This window comes from Apis florea, unplaced genomic scaffold (genome assembly GCF_048593485.1).
Source record: "Apis florea isolate Af1SG1 unplaced genomic scaffold, ASM4859348v1 contig_2495_pilon, whole genome shotgun sequence".
Classification (NCBI taxonomy): domain Eukaryota; kingdom Metazoa; phylum Arthropoda; class Insecta; order Hymenoptera; family Apidae; genus Apis; species Apis florea.
The window spans coordinates 275,996-290,162 of NW_028256595.1; the positions used below are offsets into that span (position 1 = coordinate 275,996).

General features: G+C 47.5%; 2 protein-coding genes and 1 long non-coding RNA gene across 6 annotated transcripts in view; 2 read left to right on the forward strand and 1 right to left on the reverse strand.

Annotated features, from left to right (window-relative positions):
* Window positions 1–13: 13 nt before the first annotated feature.
* Window positions 14–10,850, reverse strand: Dnmt3 (DNA methyltransferase 3). Of its 4 annotated transcripts, none has more exons than XR_015291722.1 (18): window positions 10,545–10,848; window positions 5,155–6,154; window positions 4,821–4,909; window positions 4,563–4,667; window positions 4,353–4,437; window positions 4,151–4,261; window positions 3,924–4,067; window positions 3,587–3,678; window positions 3,401–3,511; window positions 3,057–3,288; window positions 2,868–2,995; window positions 2,755–2,802; window positions 2,613–2,677; window positions 2,265–2,539; window positions 1,939–2,185; window positions 702–843; window positions 405–619; window positions 14–339 (listed from the first exon to the last, which is right to left on the reverse strand). XR_015291722.1 is itself a non-coding variant. In XM_086906845.1 (18 exons), exons 1-18 carry the CDS (start codon window positions 10,782–10,784, stop codon window positions 104–106), a joined length of 3,555 nt encoding a protein of 1,184 aa, XP_086762971.1. In that variant the 5' UTR covers window positions 10,785–10,829; the 3' UTR covers window positions 14–103. The 4 variants fall into 4 exon arrangements, 2 of the variants coding, with proteins under 2 accessions (XP_086762971.1, XP_086762972.1); XM_086906845.1 differs by having other exon boundaries at window positions 1,939–2,175; window positions 10,545–10,829; XR_015291723.1 differs by lacking the exon at window positions 2,755–2,802 and having other exon boundaries at window positions 10,545–10,850.
* LOC147657819 (uncharacterized) lies at window positions 544–1,382 on the forward strand. Its single transcript, XR_015291724.1, has 2 exons — window positions 544–1,011; window positions 1,110–1,382. It is a non-coding gene; the product is annotated as an uncharacterized LOC147657819 (long non-coding RNA).
* A 1-nt stretch (window position 10,851) lies between the features above and the next one.
* Tdg (Thymine DNA glycosylase) overlaps window positions 10,852–14,167 on the forward strand; it is a 31,694-nt gene continuing 28,378 nt past the window's right edge. Inside the window, exon 1 of the mRNA XM_086906847.1 lies at window positions 10,852–12,687. Coding sequence (XP_086762973.1) covers window positions 12,506–12,687 — 182 coding nt within the window. The 5' untranslated portion in view covers window positions 10,852–12,505. The remainder of the gene's footprint in view (window positions 12,688–14,167) is intronic.

Consider the following 14,167-nt stretch of genomic DNA (forward strand, 5'->3'; position numbering starts at 1 on the left):
ACGAAACGGTTGATTAGATATACTTGTCTCACTTTAATCACCTTTTGTTTAAATCCGTTTAGGTTCGATCGGTCCATCGTTCTTTTTCCCTTTAATCGTGTTTCTACGACTCGTCCTTCGCTTCTACGACATCGCACTCGAAAAATGGGCAAAGACATTTGAAAATGGCTGTCAATGTTTGCACGCTCCAAGATTTACCTATCAATCTCTGCCGTTTCGTCGCCGATAAATTCTTTACGTCCGTGTAGTGGCGAGGGAATCCGAATATCTCCTCGAGTTCGGTTATCCACAAGGAGTCGCTCTCGTCCTTCATAATAATTGGTTTCAACGCAAGTTTGCCTGTGAAAAAAGAAAAGGAAGAAGGGATTATCGAATCGCTATCGAAAGAAATGCATCTCGATTACCTTGCTTCAACGAGTTTACTTTCGTAGTGACGGTACGTATCTTTTTAACGAGCGAGTAACGTTGGCAATGTGGCGTAAGTATATCTTGCACGTCCTGCTCCCTTTGGGACGGCAACAAGTCTGGCTCTATAGGGAAATTATGCCAGTAGAGTCTCAATCTGTGCTGGGGTGAAAAGTCTGCCGAATCTATCACGTCTGGTTCCTGTCCTAGATGCCTTTTATTATACAAGAAAATATAGCCAATTTCGATTGGATAAAAAGCAGAAAATTTAAGGAAAATTTTCCATTTTCATTTACTTGTTAATCTCCAATCTGTACTCGCTGGGCATCGAGGCGACGTTTTCGTACAACCAAAACAAATGTCGTTCGTTATTAAGCTTCTTCACTAGTTTCAGAATTCGACGATACTCGAAGAATAGTATACCGGTTCCTTTCGGATCTGAAACGAGAGATTCGTGATACGCGTGCTCTTATACACTAATCATTAAACCTTTCCCGTGCTTTAACGAGTCTGATGTCGGGCCAAATGTAAATAGTCACCAAGTGTAAAAAAGTAGCTTTACATTTAACAGAATGTTATAAATATCGTATCGATCAGATTTTTAGAGTAAGTATTTTCCTAGATTTAGATATTGTTGAGCATTACTTATAATTAAATTTTTTTTTTTTTTTTTCTATTAATATTAACAACCCTTTGCACTCCAGGCCACAACCAACAACTCCACACGATTTCACCCGTTGATGAATTTTTTTCTTGGCTAACTTAAATTGATTTCACACACGAATTAACGTATAAAACTTTTGTATTTTAATATTTTATCTATCTTATCTATCTACATATAAAGAATGATAATTTATCGAGTATTAAAAATCTATATTATTGTGCGACTATTTTGACAATAAAAGTAATTACTAAGAAGCATTCTCAGTTTATCACAGGAAATATCGTAATAAAATATCGTTACAAATCCAATAAAATGCTCTCATTTATCATCTATTATTCTTATTTTTCATCTTCTTATACTATATCTCTATTTTTATCGCTATTTTCCTTCTCTTGTTGCATCTCAATTTTCATCACTATTTTCTTTCTCTCCGTCGTCAATTTCTCAGAACGAATAGAAATAATTTCGTTATTTAATAACGAAAAATCAAACTCACTAATTTCATTACAATACTCCATGCTTCCATGCATATTTAAAGAGGTTAGGAATCTTTCGTGAGGCGATATTTTAAAAAAAAATCGAACATAAATAAATATTGCCGTTGTTCCAATCGCTGCATCGATCCAAATGATGTCTGAGAATCACCCTTGGAGCGCAAAGGGTTGACTATTTATTATTTTTAAGGGTAGCGTATCGTTACATTCCTTTGAACAAAGGAACATTACTATAATTTCTATTAAACTATTTACGAAATATATAACAGTTCTAAAACTGTTGTTCGTCGTTCGTTGAAAAATAATAGAAACAAGAGCTGTGCGAATGGCACGGGCAAGGTTTTTAATATCATCAACTTGAACGCAAAATCGGACCGTGGAGGCCGAGTCGGGCCGGGTTGGCCAAACTGAGATCGTTGCACGGTGATCCGCCGATCAGAAGATCGATGGGCGCTATCTCCTTGATCGTCTTGTTCGTGATGTCCTTCACGTTGCCCAATTGAAGGATACGGTCGCCGAAGTGGGAGGCGGTGACCAACAGCGCGTCTGGATCGATCTCGCTCGCGTAATACGCGTCTACGTTGAAGCCCAGTTTCAGAAGCACAAGCAGACCTGAAAACACCTATCTTCTCGTAGAGATCGAAGAAAGATGAATAAATGGAGGGTAGAAGAGGGGAGAATCGGAGAGAAGGCCACTGTACCTGTGCCAAGGCCGTCGAACAGGGAGAGAACTCGTATTTTTCTCCTCTCTTGATTGTGCCCTGCGACCAAGTGTCGCCCCCCGTTCGACTCGCAACTCGTGCGAAACATATTAATTATCCTGTCCTTCCAATTAGCCCGCGGTCTCACGATCGTGTCGGTGAACGATCGAGGCATGGAGGACGTGCAGAGGAAGCACTCCCAAGGATCCTCTTGGAGCACTTGCTCGTAAGTCGTCGGGCATAACAGGTGTTTCATGCAAGCGGTGCAGTAAACCCTGGTGAAGAGGAAAGATTTGTCGAAGAAAGGAAAAAAATTTTTTTATCGAAAATCGAGGGGAGAACATTTACCTTGGGCAATCCTCTTTGTCGCAGATGATCACCATCCCGGAGGCGGCGCACACCGTGCAGTAAAACTGATCGATCGAGAGAAAAAGGCGGGAAAGGGGGTTGTTGATCATTAAAACGAGAGGAAACGGGGGGAAATACTTACGCATTTGGAGTCGTTACCGAAAACGAACATGCAGGGTTTGTACCGTTCCTGAAACGTGACCAAGCAAAGTGATTCGAGAAGAAGGAAAAAACGTTAGGCGAAGATCTTCTTACCGAGCAATCTTTGCACAAAGATCCCTCGAAGAACGGATGCACGTCCATTTTATCGTTGGAAACTCGAAGACACTTTAGGCACAACGATTCGAACGAGATTTTTCCGCTTATCGCCGACCGCAAATCGTCTGGATCGAAAGAATACAGTTTCGTTTTAATCTTTCACACCTTTGCTATCCATCAACTTACCACTGTTGTTTATATCGTTCGCCCGTTCGTCGTCCACGTTCGGATTATCCTTCAACTCGTTCAACTTTTCGGCGATACGAGGCGAATACTTGTCATAGATTTTCACCGAATTTTCTTCTCTTTTCGAAGCGTTCGACGGCGTTTCGTAACGATTCGCTTTGTTGGAAATATATTCGAACGCGTCGTCCAAAGTCCAGTTGGCGGTTTTGAATCCTAGACGGGAGCAATAATCCTGAAGAGAAGTGAGAATGTAATTTATAAATAATAAGTTAATAATAAGATCGAGAGAGAGAGAGAGAGAGAGAGAGAGAGAGAGAGAGACGAAGCGAGATAAACGATATTACCTTCGAGGCTTGGAGAACTCCGACGAGATAAATATGTTTTTTCGTGTTGTTTATGTATTCGCGCATTTTTTCCATCCCCTTGTCGAATCTCAAAAATAATTGATGATGCACCTGACGCACAAGGAAAAACTACGTACGATCATTTCCATTTCGTGATTTTAAATATATACGTTGGATAATTTTTACCTCTGACAGTTTGTAGTCGCCGTACCACATTATCCATTGGCAACCGAACGTTGGTTCTCGCATGCAACAATCGCGATAATCGATAATCATCGCTGCGAATCACAAAGGGCGTAGCGTGTTTTCATTCTCTTTTTTCGCTTTCGAATCGATTTTTCCATCGAATCGAGATCGATCGTTCTCGAGCGTTCTCGAATGAGCGATCGAATCGGCGCATGCGCCACTCCACGCGCGAGCCAAAACTTGAGAAATCGATCGATAAAGTGGAAAAAACGAAGATGTGTACGAAGCGTTTGTAAGGAAAGAGTATATAAAGGAAAAAAAATAGAAAGGATATTACCTGGCCACCAATTGTGCCCGGCAATTTTAGCCCAGGCTATAATTCCTGGATTCTGTTCTTTCAATGGCAAAAGCGTCAAATCTACGTTGACTTTTTGCGGCGAATCTTTCGACTTCTCGGCCAGTTTTTTCTCCTGATTCTCTCCTATCGACAAATTCACCCATCTTCATTCTCTACCTTCGACGAGGGAAGGAAAAACGAACGGACGAAGAGTATCGAATACGTACGTTTTTGATCCAATAAATATCTTTCCGTTACTTTTGCGTTTTTCTCTTTAAGATGGTCTAATCTTTGTTGCATTTTTACCGGATACGGATAAAACTTGATTTCGTCCAACACTTTTGCGCGAAAAAAAAAAAGGAATAAAAACGTTAATCAAAAAGAAAAGAAAAGAAAAGAATATTAAAATATTTCCATTCGATCGCTTACTTTCGATCATATTTTTTGGGAAATTGCTTTCGATCCACGTGAAATACGGCTTGGTCAAAGTACTGCCCAATTTTTTGCGCAACATCTGAAAGAAAGTCGTACGTTGAGCGCGCGCTCGAAAAAGGGAAAGGAAGATGAAAAGCGAAGGAGGAACAAGATGGAAGGAGAGAGAGAGAGAGAGAGAGAGAGAAAGAAAATGGAAAATAAAACCTGCATAGTTGCGTCAATGGCACGAATTCGCGGTACGTTTAAATTCTGCGTCAGTCTAGCCTTGAGGTTACACGAGAACGGTTCGATCTGCGTCTTTTCGTTCAACTGAAACGAAAATAATAACGGTGAATTTCGAGAGACGCGTACAAATATATTAAAGATAAAGATAAAAGATAGATAAATAGATAGGTAGATAGATAAATAGATAGATAGATAGATAGATAGATAAATAAATAAATAAATAAATAAAATATTCACTAATGATATACGAGCTTCTCCGATCCAGTAAACCCATAATTTCCCTTCCTCGGACAACATTCCTACATGGTCGGCATCGACAATTAACGCTGTAATATCACATAGAAACGTTTACTTAGGACTAAATGGCTAATCTCGTCTCGTCGCTTCTTTTCGCGGTAACGCGCACGATCCTAGTTGCAACTTTGTACAAACTTTCTGTACTTTTCGCGACCTTTTCGGTGCTGCGTCGATCTCAATCGGTTAGGATAATACCGATTTTACCGATCGAACGCGAATAGGAAACTCGTGCAGGGAGAATTGGAAAGAAACGTATAACGGGAAAAATCCTTGCCTGGCCACCATCCCGCGCAATAGCCCCACACCAATTTGCCGACGGACAGATCCTTCCCAATTTTCATCGATCCTCGCGTCACTCTTCTCACCTCCTGATTTTCCTCGTTACCTTTCAACATTTTCGCTCGAACCTTCTTCCTCTCGTAGGAGGAAACTTTTTTTACCGAATCTTTCTTTCCAGCCTCGTAAACCGTCGACTTCTCGACGTCCGTGTCCCGGCCATCTTCCCTCTCGTTCTCAACGCCGTAAACAGCACCGCTCTCGCGAAAAATTCTCTTCATCAAGGGAAGCGTGTGAATCTCGTCGAATCTCGTCGTCGATTCCCGATTCTCGTCCCGTTTCGAATCCTTCGACTCGAATCCCTTCTCGCGTTTAGAACGCGTAACAACATTCTCGATCGTATTTTCGTCGTTCGTTTTTTCGTGAAGCACAGTTTTCGTCGAACTTTTCCACGCACCGTTGTCGTCCCGAGATACTCGTCGTGGCTCGAAAGCTCGTGGAGCGTCCGTACCGTTGGCGAGAAGGACGTTATTGTTGTTGTTATTGTTGGCCGAGCGTGACCGAGTCGACCGACACGACTCGTCGGCCAAAATAGGACGACGATCGATCGAGGAGGATAGTAGATCTGCGGAACGTTTCTTCGGTCGGCCGGGCTTTCTCTTGCAAGATTTCCAAAATTGATCCACGGTGATCGTTGAGTCGTTCGCGTACATCTCCCTCCTCTTTCCACTCATTTTCCCAGATTTCGACGCTCGTCTCCTTCTTCTCCCTCCTCCTCGTTTCTTTCGAAACCGCGGCGTGGTTCTCAGCCGTGGTGAGATCCGTAAGGGTGATTTGCTCGCGATCTCCGATATCGGGCGAAACGAGACCTCGTTGTTGTTACGAGAGGCGGTATCCGATATCAAACCCAATTCCATCGCGCACACCAACGACCAAACACTTTTTCCCGCCCACTGGTCCAACGTGTCCTTCGTTGCTGCTTTCATTTCCTCGGAGATCTGCAACAACACGCGCTCGTTAAAACCCGATACACTCGTTGTTTCGCATAGGAAGCGAAGTAGGAAGAAGCAAGCGTGGTGGAAGCGCGACGGACGCGAGGAGAAGGATCGAAATCGCGTTTGAAACACCGTGGTGGAGGAGGGTTGAAAAGAAAAAAGAAAAGGGATAGGGGGGGGGAGAGAGAGAGAGAGAGTTAGGGAGGGGTATGCGATCCACGTGGCGCCTCGAAAGGCATTTCTCGAGGTCGCGGCGTGCTTTGCCGGGGTCGACCTGATGAATGGAAACGTCGGTATTATTGTGTTTACACGCGGGACACACGGGGGCCTCTCTCGCTCTCTCGCCACACTTGGCGTGGAAACATTCATTCATAAAGCGTTCCGCGCGTTCCTCTCACCACCGCGCTCTGTCCCTCCTCCCTAGCTAGCCCCGTTGCGCCTCTCACCCCTCCACTCTCCAGCCGCCGTTATACCCCTCTACGCGAGGGTACACGACCCTCCGCCGTCGAGTGTAGAGGGGTAGTACCAGTGACGTAGCCAGAATTACGACAACGACCTGCTGATTCGCTTATTTTATTGTCCCCCTCCACCCTCCGGATCGTGTCCACTCGCAGTCGGCTCGTCCATGACCGCGTGCTTACTCGCCTTCTTCTTTCCTTTGTCTCTCTCTTTCTCTCGCCTTCTTCTTTCCTTTGTCTCTCTCTTTCTCTCGCCTTCTTCTTTCCTTTGTCTCTCTCTCTCTCCCTCTATCGCCTTCTTCTTTCCTTTGTCTCTCTTTCTCGCCTTCTTTCCGAATCGATCGATCGGAGATCGATCGAGGAGGGAGGATGCGATCGTACCGACCGAATCGCTGGATTTTTCGAGAACGTTTTTTCTCGGGAACGAAATTCGTGAAAAAGGCGTGGAAAATCCCGTTTTCCAAAGAGACAACTCGTACACGCGATCATGCGTCGCGTGACCGACTTGCCGTTACGATATCATCTTGTGCGACAGTTTTTTTTTTTCCTCGCTCCACTAAATTTTCCACGTTCGTTCTCGTGGACGAGAGGGAGAAGAGAGTTTGTCGGGATTTGTAAAAAAAAAAAAGTTTCGTAAGAAAAAGAAAGAAAGAAAAAAAGAAACGACGAAGCACCGCTCGTACGAGATGACGGAACAAGGAACGATACAGCAATGTTTACGCGTACTCAGCTGATATGAATGGACTAGGAGCGCGAGCGAGTGAACGTATTTGTGGATTCGGTCATGACGACTTTCGGTATAAATTGAAACTTCTCGAGGGTGTCTCGCCGCCGCCGCTGCCGCCGCCGCCGTCGCCGCCAGTGGGAGAATGTCAAGGGGCGAAGGACAGAGAAAGAGAGAGGGTGCGTATGCGCGAGAAAGAGAGATACAGAGCGCGATACTCGAAGTAACAGGAATACCGGACAAAGATGGAAAGAAGCAGCGAAATAGAGGGGAGAGAGCGACCGACTGACAGAGAGACAGGGAGAAGGAGAGACAGAGAGAGAAAGAGAGAGAGACGGATGAGCGAAGGGTACAAAGCCACGAAGCTGGGTCAGTTCCGTTTAGTACGAGATAGGCTACGATTCCGTTTGGATCGGAGAATGTGCACGGATCGAGATCCACGAATCGCGCGATCCTCTATCGAACCAATTTCCATTCTCTATGATGATTCCACGCTCTTTCGACGTTCAACCAATATAACACGTTTCTTCACACCTTTTCAGAATTTATTCCCTTCTTTTTTCCTCTCTGTCAGCCCTTTCTATTCGCGTGATATTGCAATTACGCTATTATCCTTCCCGTATTTGAGTATCGGAAATCCGAAAAAGTCACTCCCTCGGTCCTTCATTTCTGAAAGCGAGAAAATGCGGGACCGAGAAAAGAGTGGTGGGAAAAAAGAGATTTCAAAGGGATAGTACCGGCAAAGCGGTGCAGATTGACGGACAGGTTGGTCGATCCACGATTTGCCTCGATCACACGCGCGCACCCGCGCGCGTGTCTTTTCCTTCCTTCGCTACCAATTTTTTTCGAACAAATGGTTTATCCGTTGGTAGGATACGTTACGTGACGTTTCACGTTTGCGTGGTGGAGCGCAAATAGAGCCACGAAAGGAAAAAAGAAAGGAAGAAAGAGAGAAGAAAGAAAGAAAGAAAGGAAGGAAAGAAGGAAGGAAAAAAAGAAGAAAGAAAAGAAGAAAGAAAGAAGGAGAAACTTAAGAAGAGAAAGAAGGACGAGAGAGTTTTACTCGCCTAGCGCAGCGTGGGCTTTTCTTGTATTCTATTGATTTTTCCGAAAGTTCGCGTGGTGGGAGTCTCTGGCAGGCAGCAGCAGTGTGCGAGCTTGGCCAGGAACGTGTTTGCGTGAGCTTCAACGATGGCGATATCGTCTTTTCCTTCCAACTCTCTCTCTCTCTCTCTCTCTCTCTCTCTCTCTCTGTCTTTCTCTTTCCGTTTCGTTCGTCGCGGAGGATGGTTGTACTCGACTCGCAGCGAGCGCTCTTTCTCTTTCTTATCCGAACGTTCCTCCTTTCGTTTCTTCGCCGATAGTTCTCTTTCCGTTTTGAGGATCAGTCCGTACGCGCTTCGACGCGAATTGTTCGCCTCTCGCTTGGTCGAGCGCCGCGCATTTCCTTCTCGCTCGCTCGGCTTTGCGTGAAATCCACCCTCGACCCCGCTCTCTGCCACGACTCGTTCGTGCTTAGACCCGGTGCTATATGTATACGTATGACCGGCCATGGCGCGCGTGTGCATACACACACACATATATATATACATATTATATATATATATACACACACGCACACGACATACATACATTGGTTACTCGAAACAGGAACGTGTTAAGAAATTTGACTTTGACATTATTTTTATCGCGACGCTCGATCGAAAAAATCGCGCGCGACACTCGTCGAATATCGACGCGCCGATCGAACTATCACCAATCAACATTCATCGTTTACAGAAGAGACGAGAAAACGAAAGGTTAAATTGCATTGTAACTTTTTTTTTTCCTCTTTCCACGAAGGAATAGGTTGAAAGTTGTTTTCCACCAACTTTTAAATAGCGATGCCCGAAGTTTAAGAAGAGAAGAAATCGCGGAGAAACGCTCGTTTGGAGCGTGCGCGAATTCACCGAACGGAAAGAGTTTATCCAGTCCATAGACTGGATCACGGTAGATCGCGTTCCCTCCATCTAGATGCGACGATCTAACGACGAGACGAAGCTTGCCCCTCGAATCGAAGAGAAAATAATATTTCTCGAGGGACGAATTATCGATAGGACGAGAGAAACGTCGCGATACGATATCTAGGTACAGCCCTGGTATTCCGTCCACCTACATCGCGGCAGGGTCACCGCTTGCACCACTACCACAGCGCGCGCTCGTGCATACGTGTACGCATACGTTCCCTTATATACCTCAGAGCTGTCTCCGTTTCTCCGTTGGTCGGTCCTTGTCTCGCAGTTGGTCTCTCGGCGATATACGCGCCAGCGCGAATGAGCACGATGCGTGTGTTACGTATATATGTGTGTGTGTGTGTGTGTGTGTGTGTGTGTGCATGTGTGTGTGCGTGCGCGTGTGTGTATGTGGACATGTGTGCGCGCGCGCGGGTGCGCGTTTCTCACCCACGGGTTCGCACACGGTCGTGCGCTCGCGCTCGAGCTCGCCTTCCCACTTGGATGTACACCCTCGCGGCGGACTCGGTCGAATGGATTGCACGCGTTACACGGACACGCGTGCACCGAGCCGCGTTTCGACGCGTGTATGCACGTACGGTGAAGCGCTGGGAGCGCAAGCCGCGCGCACGGTTCGCCGCCACCTCTGCCGTGGCCAGGCACTCGGCCAGCGAGCCAGTTAGACTGGCAGGAAATCGGCCAACCAACGGCCGGCTCAGCCGCGCGACGCTTCGATCGATAACGCGGATCGATTTTCCCCACGGAATCTACAACGACGGACTCCCGTTTGACTCGCGGCAACTGCCCACCGATGACGAGGATAATTTCGTCGTTCGTGCAACGAAACTCGAGATCGCGATTCTTAAAATTGCGAGAACGCGAAAATGAATTATCGGTTCGATGCTTCGACAGAATTTCGCGAAAAGAATCTCGATCTCTCTCGCCTCGAGAGAAGAATATCGCGTGCAAAATTTCTCAACGAGACTCGATATAGTCGTCCAACTCAATCGATATAATACTATCGATACCATCGCAACAATAAACGACGAGTATCTTATCAAAAATTCTACTTTGAAAGTAATTCGGCCTCGAGAGTCTAAAATCGATTCATCTCGATCGAATATCGATTAGTTTCGATCAACTATTACGTCTGACAAAAAGAAACGGTAGGCCGACTTTCTACACCAATCGAGAGTAAAATCGTTTCTATTTTTTGTTACCAACGTCGTCCTCGTCATCCTCGTCGCCGTCGTCGACGTCGTCGTCGTCGTCGTCGTCGTCGTCGTCGTCGTCGTCGTCGTCGTCGTCGTCGTCGTCGTCGTCGTCGTCGTCGTCGTCGTCGCCGTCGTCGTCGTCCTCGTCGTCGTCGTCGGTGTCGTCGTGGTCGTTACCGCCGTTGCCGTCGCCGTCGTCGTCGTCGTGATCGGCGGGAGGCTATGAAACCGAGCGAGACCGAACATAGTCGATGGAGGTCGGAAACGCACGAACCTCACGGCTCGAGCGACCGAACTAGCGACACGATCAAGCAGTGCGGTGCCGACTCTTGCTGCCGCGGCTTCGACTTCTGTGTTATTCGTGGACGAGTGTTTACGCGACAGAGGACTTCTCGTCGAAACGAACACGGAGCAAGGCGTGTACGATAGAGAATTAGGAGGGAGAGGATTAAAGAGAATACAGGGCAGAGTTGGGCACCGAAGAAAAACGATCCAAACGGTGATCGAACAAAGACGGCGAAGAGGACGAGGAGAAGGCGCGATCGTCGTAGTGTCGAGCACAATATCGAGAGAGGTTTAGAAGCGATACGCGTCGTCGTGTTATCGAATACGAAATAACTCGATTCGTCGTCCGGTTGGAGAAACGACTGAACCGTTCGACGCTCTCGTATTCGGGGAAATATAGGAAAAGACGGAAGAGGGAGAAGGAGGGAGATAGAGATAGAGAGAGAGAGAGAGAAGGAGAAAGAGAGAGAGCGAGAGAGAGGGAGAGAGAAAGGCGGAAGGCAGAGAAAAAAAGAGAAAACATCGTGCCGTCTTTATCGTTCGGGGCGTGGGTGCAACGCGAATGCGAATAATCCCTCGGACGAAACCGCTTTACCGTGAGCGAACGTGACGACCAGGAGCGAGGATATAGACGAGGGAGCAAGAAAATAAGAGAGACGACGAGTGGTTGGGAACGTGGACGTCGGTTGCGAGAGAGGATTTGGAAGAGAATCAGCGGGGAGGCCACTGGAGAGATCGGGATCGAGAACGGGGGACACGGAAGAGGAGAAACTGGAAAAAGAAAGTTTTCGATCGAGAGGAATAATCGGATTCGGCGAGCGATCGTTGCCGAAATAGTGGTCACGTGTGACCGCGTGCGGGTGAAAACCGTGAAAGACACTCTCGCGCGGACTCTCGAAAAGGAGGAGGCAGGGTATCGCGGTCTCGAGCCGAAAGTAGCGAGACAGCCGAACACCGTGGGTCCGGCTATCGTCCGAGCTCTGCCTCTCTGTTCCTCCTTTTCGCGTCTCCGCGGGTTTGGATTCGTCGAGGAGTCGAGGAGCAGAGGAAGAAGAAGAAAAAGAGGAGGAGGAGGAGGAGGAGAAGGAAGAGTTCCGACGGAGGATCGAGGCGCTCCCGAGACCGGCCGTCGGATATCCTGGAGGACGATGACGACGGTGGAAAGGAAGATCGCGAGCGGTAATCGGAGGACGAGCAGCACTACGAGGGGACTCGATTGAACCTTGATCGAATCCGCTCGATTCGCGGCGATCGTCGTCGTCGTAGTAGTAGTAGTCGCGTCGTAGTAGTCGTCGTCGTCGTCGTCGGCGACCGACCGAGGTTACCGTCGGTCTCGTCGTCGCGACGGTACGACAGATCACGTTTCACGTTCGGGTGACAGTGTTCCACAGTGAGTGTTGTTGGTGCGAGCGTTTTTCAGTGACGCGAGATCGCGCGCGTTTCTTCGTCTCGCGCTAACCTACCGACGGCTCGCGTTCTCTCCGCGAAGCCGTCGGGAACAGTGGACTTGCCTGCTTACCCTGCTACCTCTTCACTCTCGTCCGTCTGTTCCGATCATTCTCTCCCGGGAATTCCCTGTTTTCAAGCCGTATTGTTGGGAAAGTGTACAAAAGGGTGGCGAATCTATCTGTCGGGAGCGAAGGTGTGACAAGTCTAATCGAGGGATATAACGATCAGCGAGGATGCAGGTGGCAACGCTGTTTCGGGAGAGCGCGAATCTGCTGGGTGCCTCTAGCCTGGATCCCCCGCAGACTCACCATCACCAGGCTATGCACCCGCAGCAGCAACAGCAACAACAGCAACAACTTCAACAACACCCCGCCGAACTGCATTTGGCTCATCATATGCAGCATCACTACAAATTGTAAGTCCGTACCTTTCAACGGAAATGGTAGAGTCGCGAGATCGTCGGAGAAATCGACTTCCGTCGGCGGTAACGGAAATGGAAAAAGTGGAGGACTTTGTTCTGGAGCGACGATGCGACGGGAACGGAACGATGATTCTCCGTTCCAAGCTTTGTCGCGAACGCGCGTTATCGCGTTGTCACCGATACGGATATCTGTTCGCTATGCTCTGTCCGTTCTCTCGCTCGAGCTTTTTACGAATTTCGTCACGCGCCATCAAGGGACAGGGAGAGTAGCATTTGTATTCGTTGCGCAAGGTCCGGTCGTGCCCTCGTTCCTTAAACCGTACAATTTGTTTCCACCACCGCGTAGACGGGTGTGATCGATGTCGCGACGATAACCGTCCACAAGGTAACGCACCGATCCTTTAAAATCTCCAATCTAAATCCGTCGGTGAGCGAATATATATATATATATATATACACGTATACGTATACATTATATATATATATACATGTATATACGGCGATAGGAACGAAGATTTTTTATTCGGAAATGTCCGGTCTAGAAGCGGAGGAATGAGAGAGAAAGAGAAAGCGATAAACGCGTTTTACGCGGTGGCCTCTGGAGATCCGAACCGAACCGAATCGAATCGAAGCGAAACCGCGAGAAGTTTGGACCAGACGCGAGGCCGCCAATAGGTCAAGGCTAGATTCTGCGCTTCGACCGGTATCCGCTATCTCTCGCCTACCCGTTTCCCAGCAAATTCCTGACCAACTTTCCTCGCGATTCGATCACGCGCGTTTCTTCTCTCTATCCCTTTGGAACGTGACGAACGACGAGACGAGGATAAATTCTTAGCGTAGCGCGAACCGACGATCGCCACCGGAACGATTGCAACGAAACGAGAGCCACGTGGCGGGAAAGATACGGTAAACGATTTCATCGGGATAGCGCACTCGATGCGCTCTATTGCGTCTCGAAACCGAATGAGCGCGAACGCTGTCACGCGTCGCGAAATAAATCGCGTTAAATCATCGATAAAAATCGAAAAGATCGATAAGATCGAGCCTCCTTTTCGATTCTCTCCCTCTCGCTTTTTCGCCATCGCTTGGTCTGCGCCAAGTATTATTCATGTATTCTATAAGTTTGGAATACATGAATGGTCTACGAGATCCAAGTATCCGGGAATCGGCTTCGACAAAGCCGTATTCCTTGGCCGCGCCAATTTAACACCGTTTAAGCTTTTCTCGCGCGCGCGCAAAAAAAAAAAAAAAAAGAAGAAGAAAGAAAATCGATTCTTTCATTCTTCGCTACTATCAACCGTAACGAACGCATGGAACGTCGCGTTTCGGCGCCAAGGTCGCGTTTCACGCGGACAACTTTGATCGTGCACTGATGCACGCTTCCTTCGAGCGAAACCACGTTACCATCCGTGCAACGATTTCGCGTCAAGTTGCACGGATGGCATGAACTTTGCGACTCAACTTTGACGCATCG

Excerpts from the sequence above, each read along its gene's own strand:
- Dnmt3 (XM_086906845.1), bottom strand. The coding sequence starts at position 10,784 with ATGTTCGGTCTCGCTCGGTTTCATAGCCTCCCGCCGATCACGACGACG. Across the intron at positions 4,068-4,150 it reads ATATTTATTGGATCAAAAAC|GAGAGAATCAGGAGAAAAAA; the intron begins GTACGTATTCGA and ends ATTTGTCGATAG. Across the intron at positions 620-701 it reads TACAGATTGGAGATTAACAA|GCATCTAGGACAGGAACCAG; the intron begins GTAAATGAAAAT and ends GTATAATAAAAG.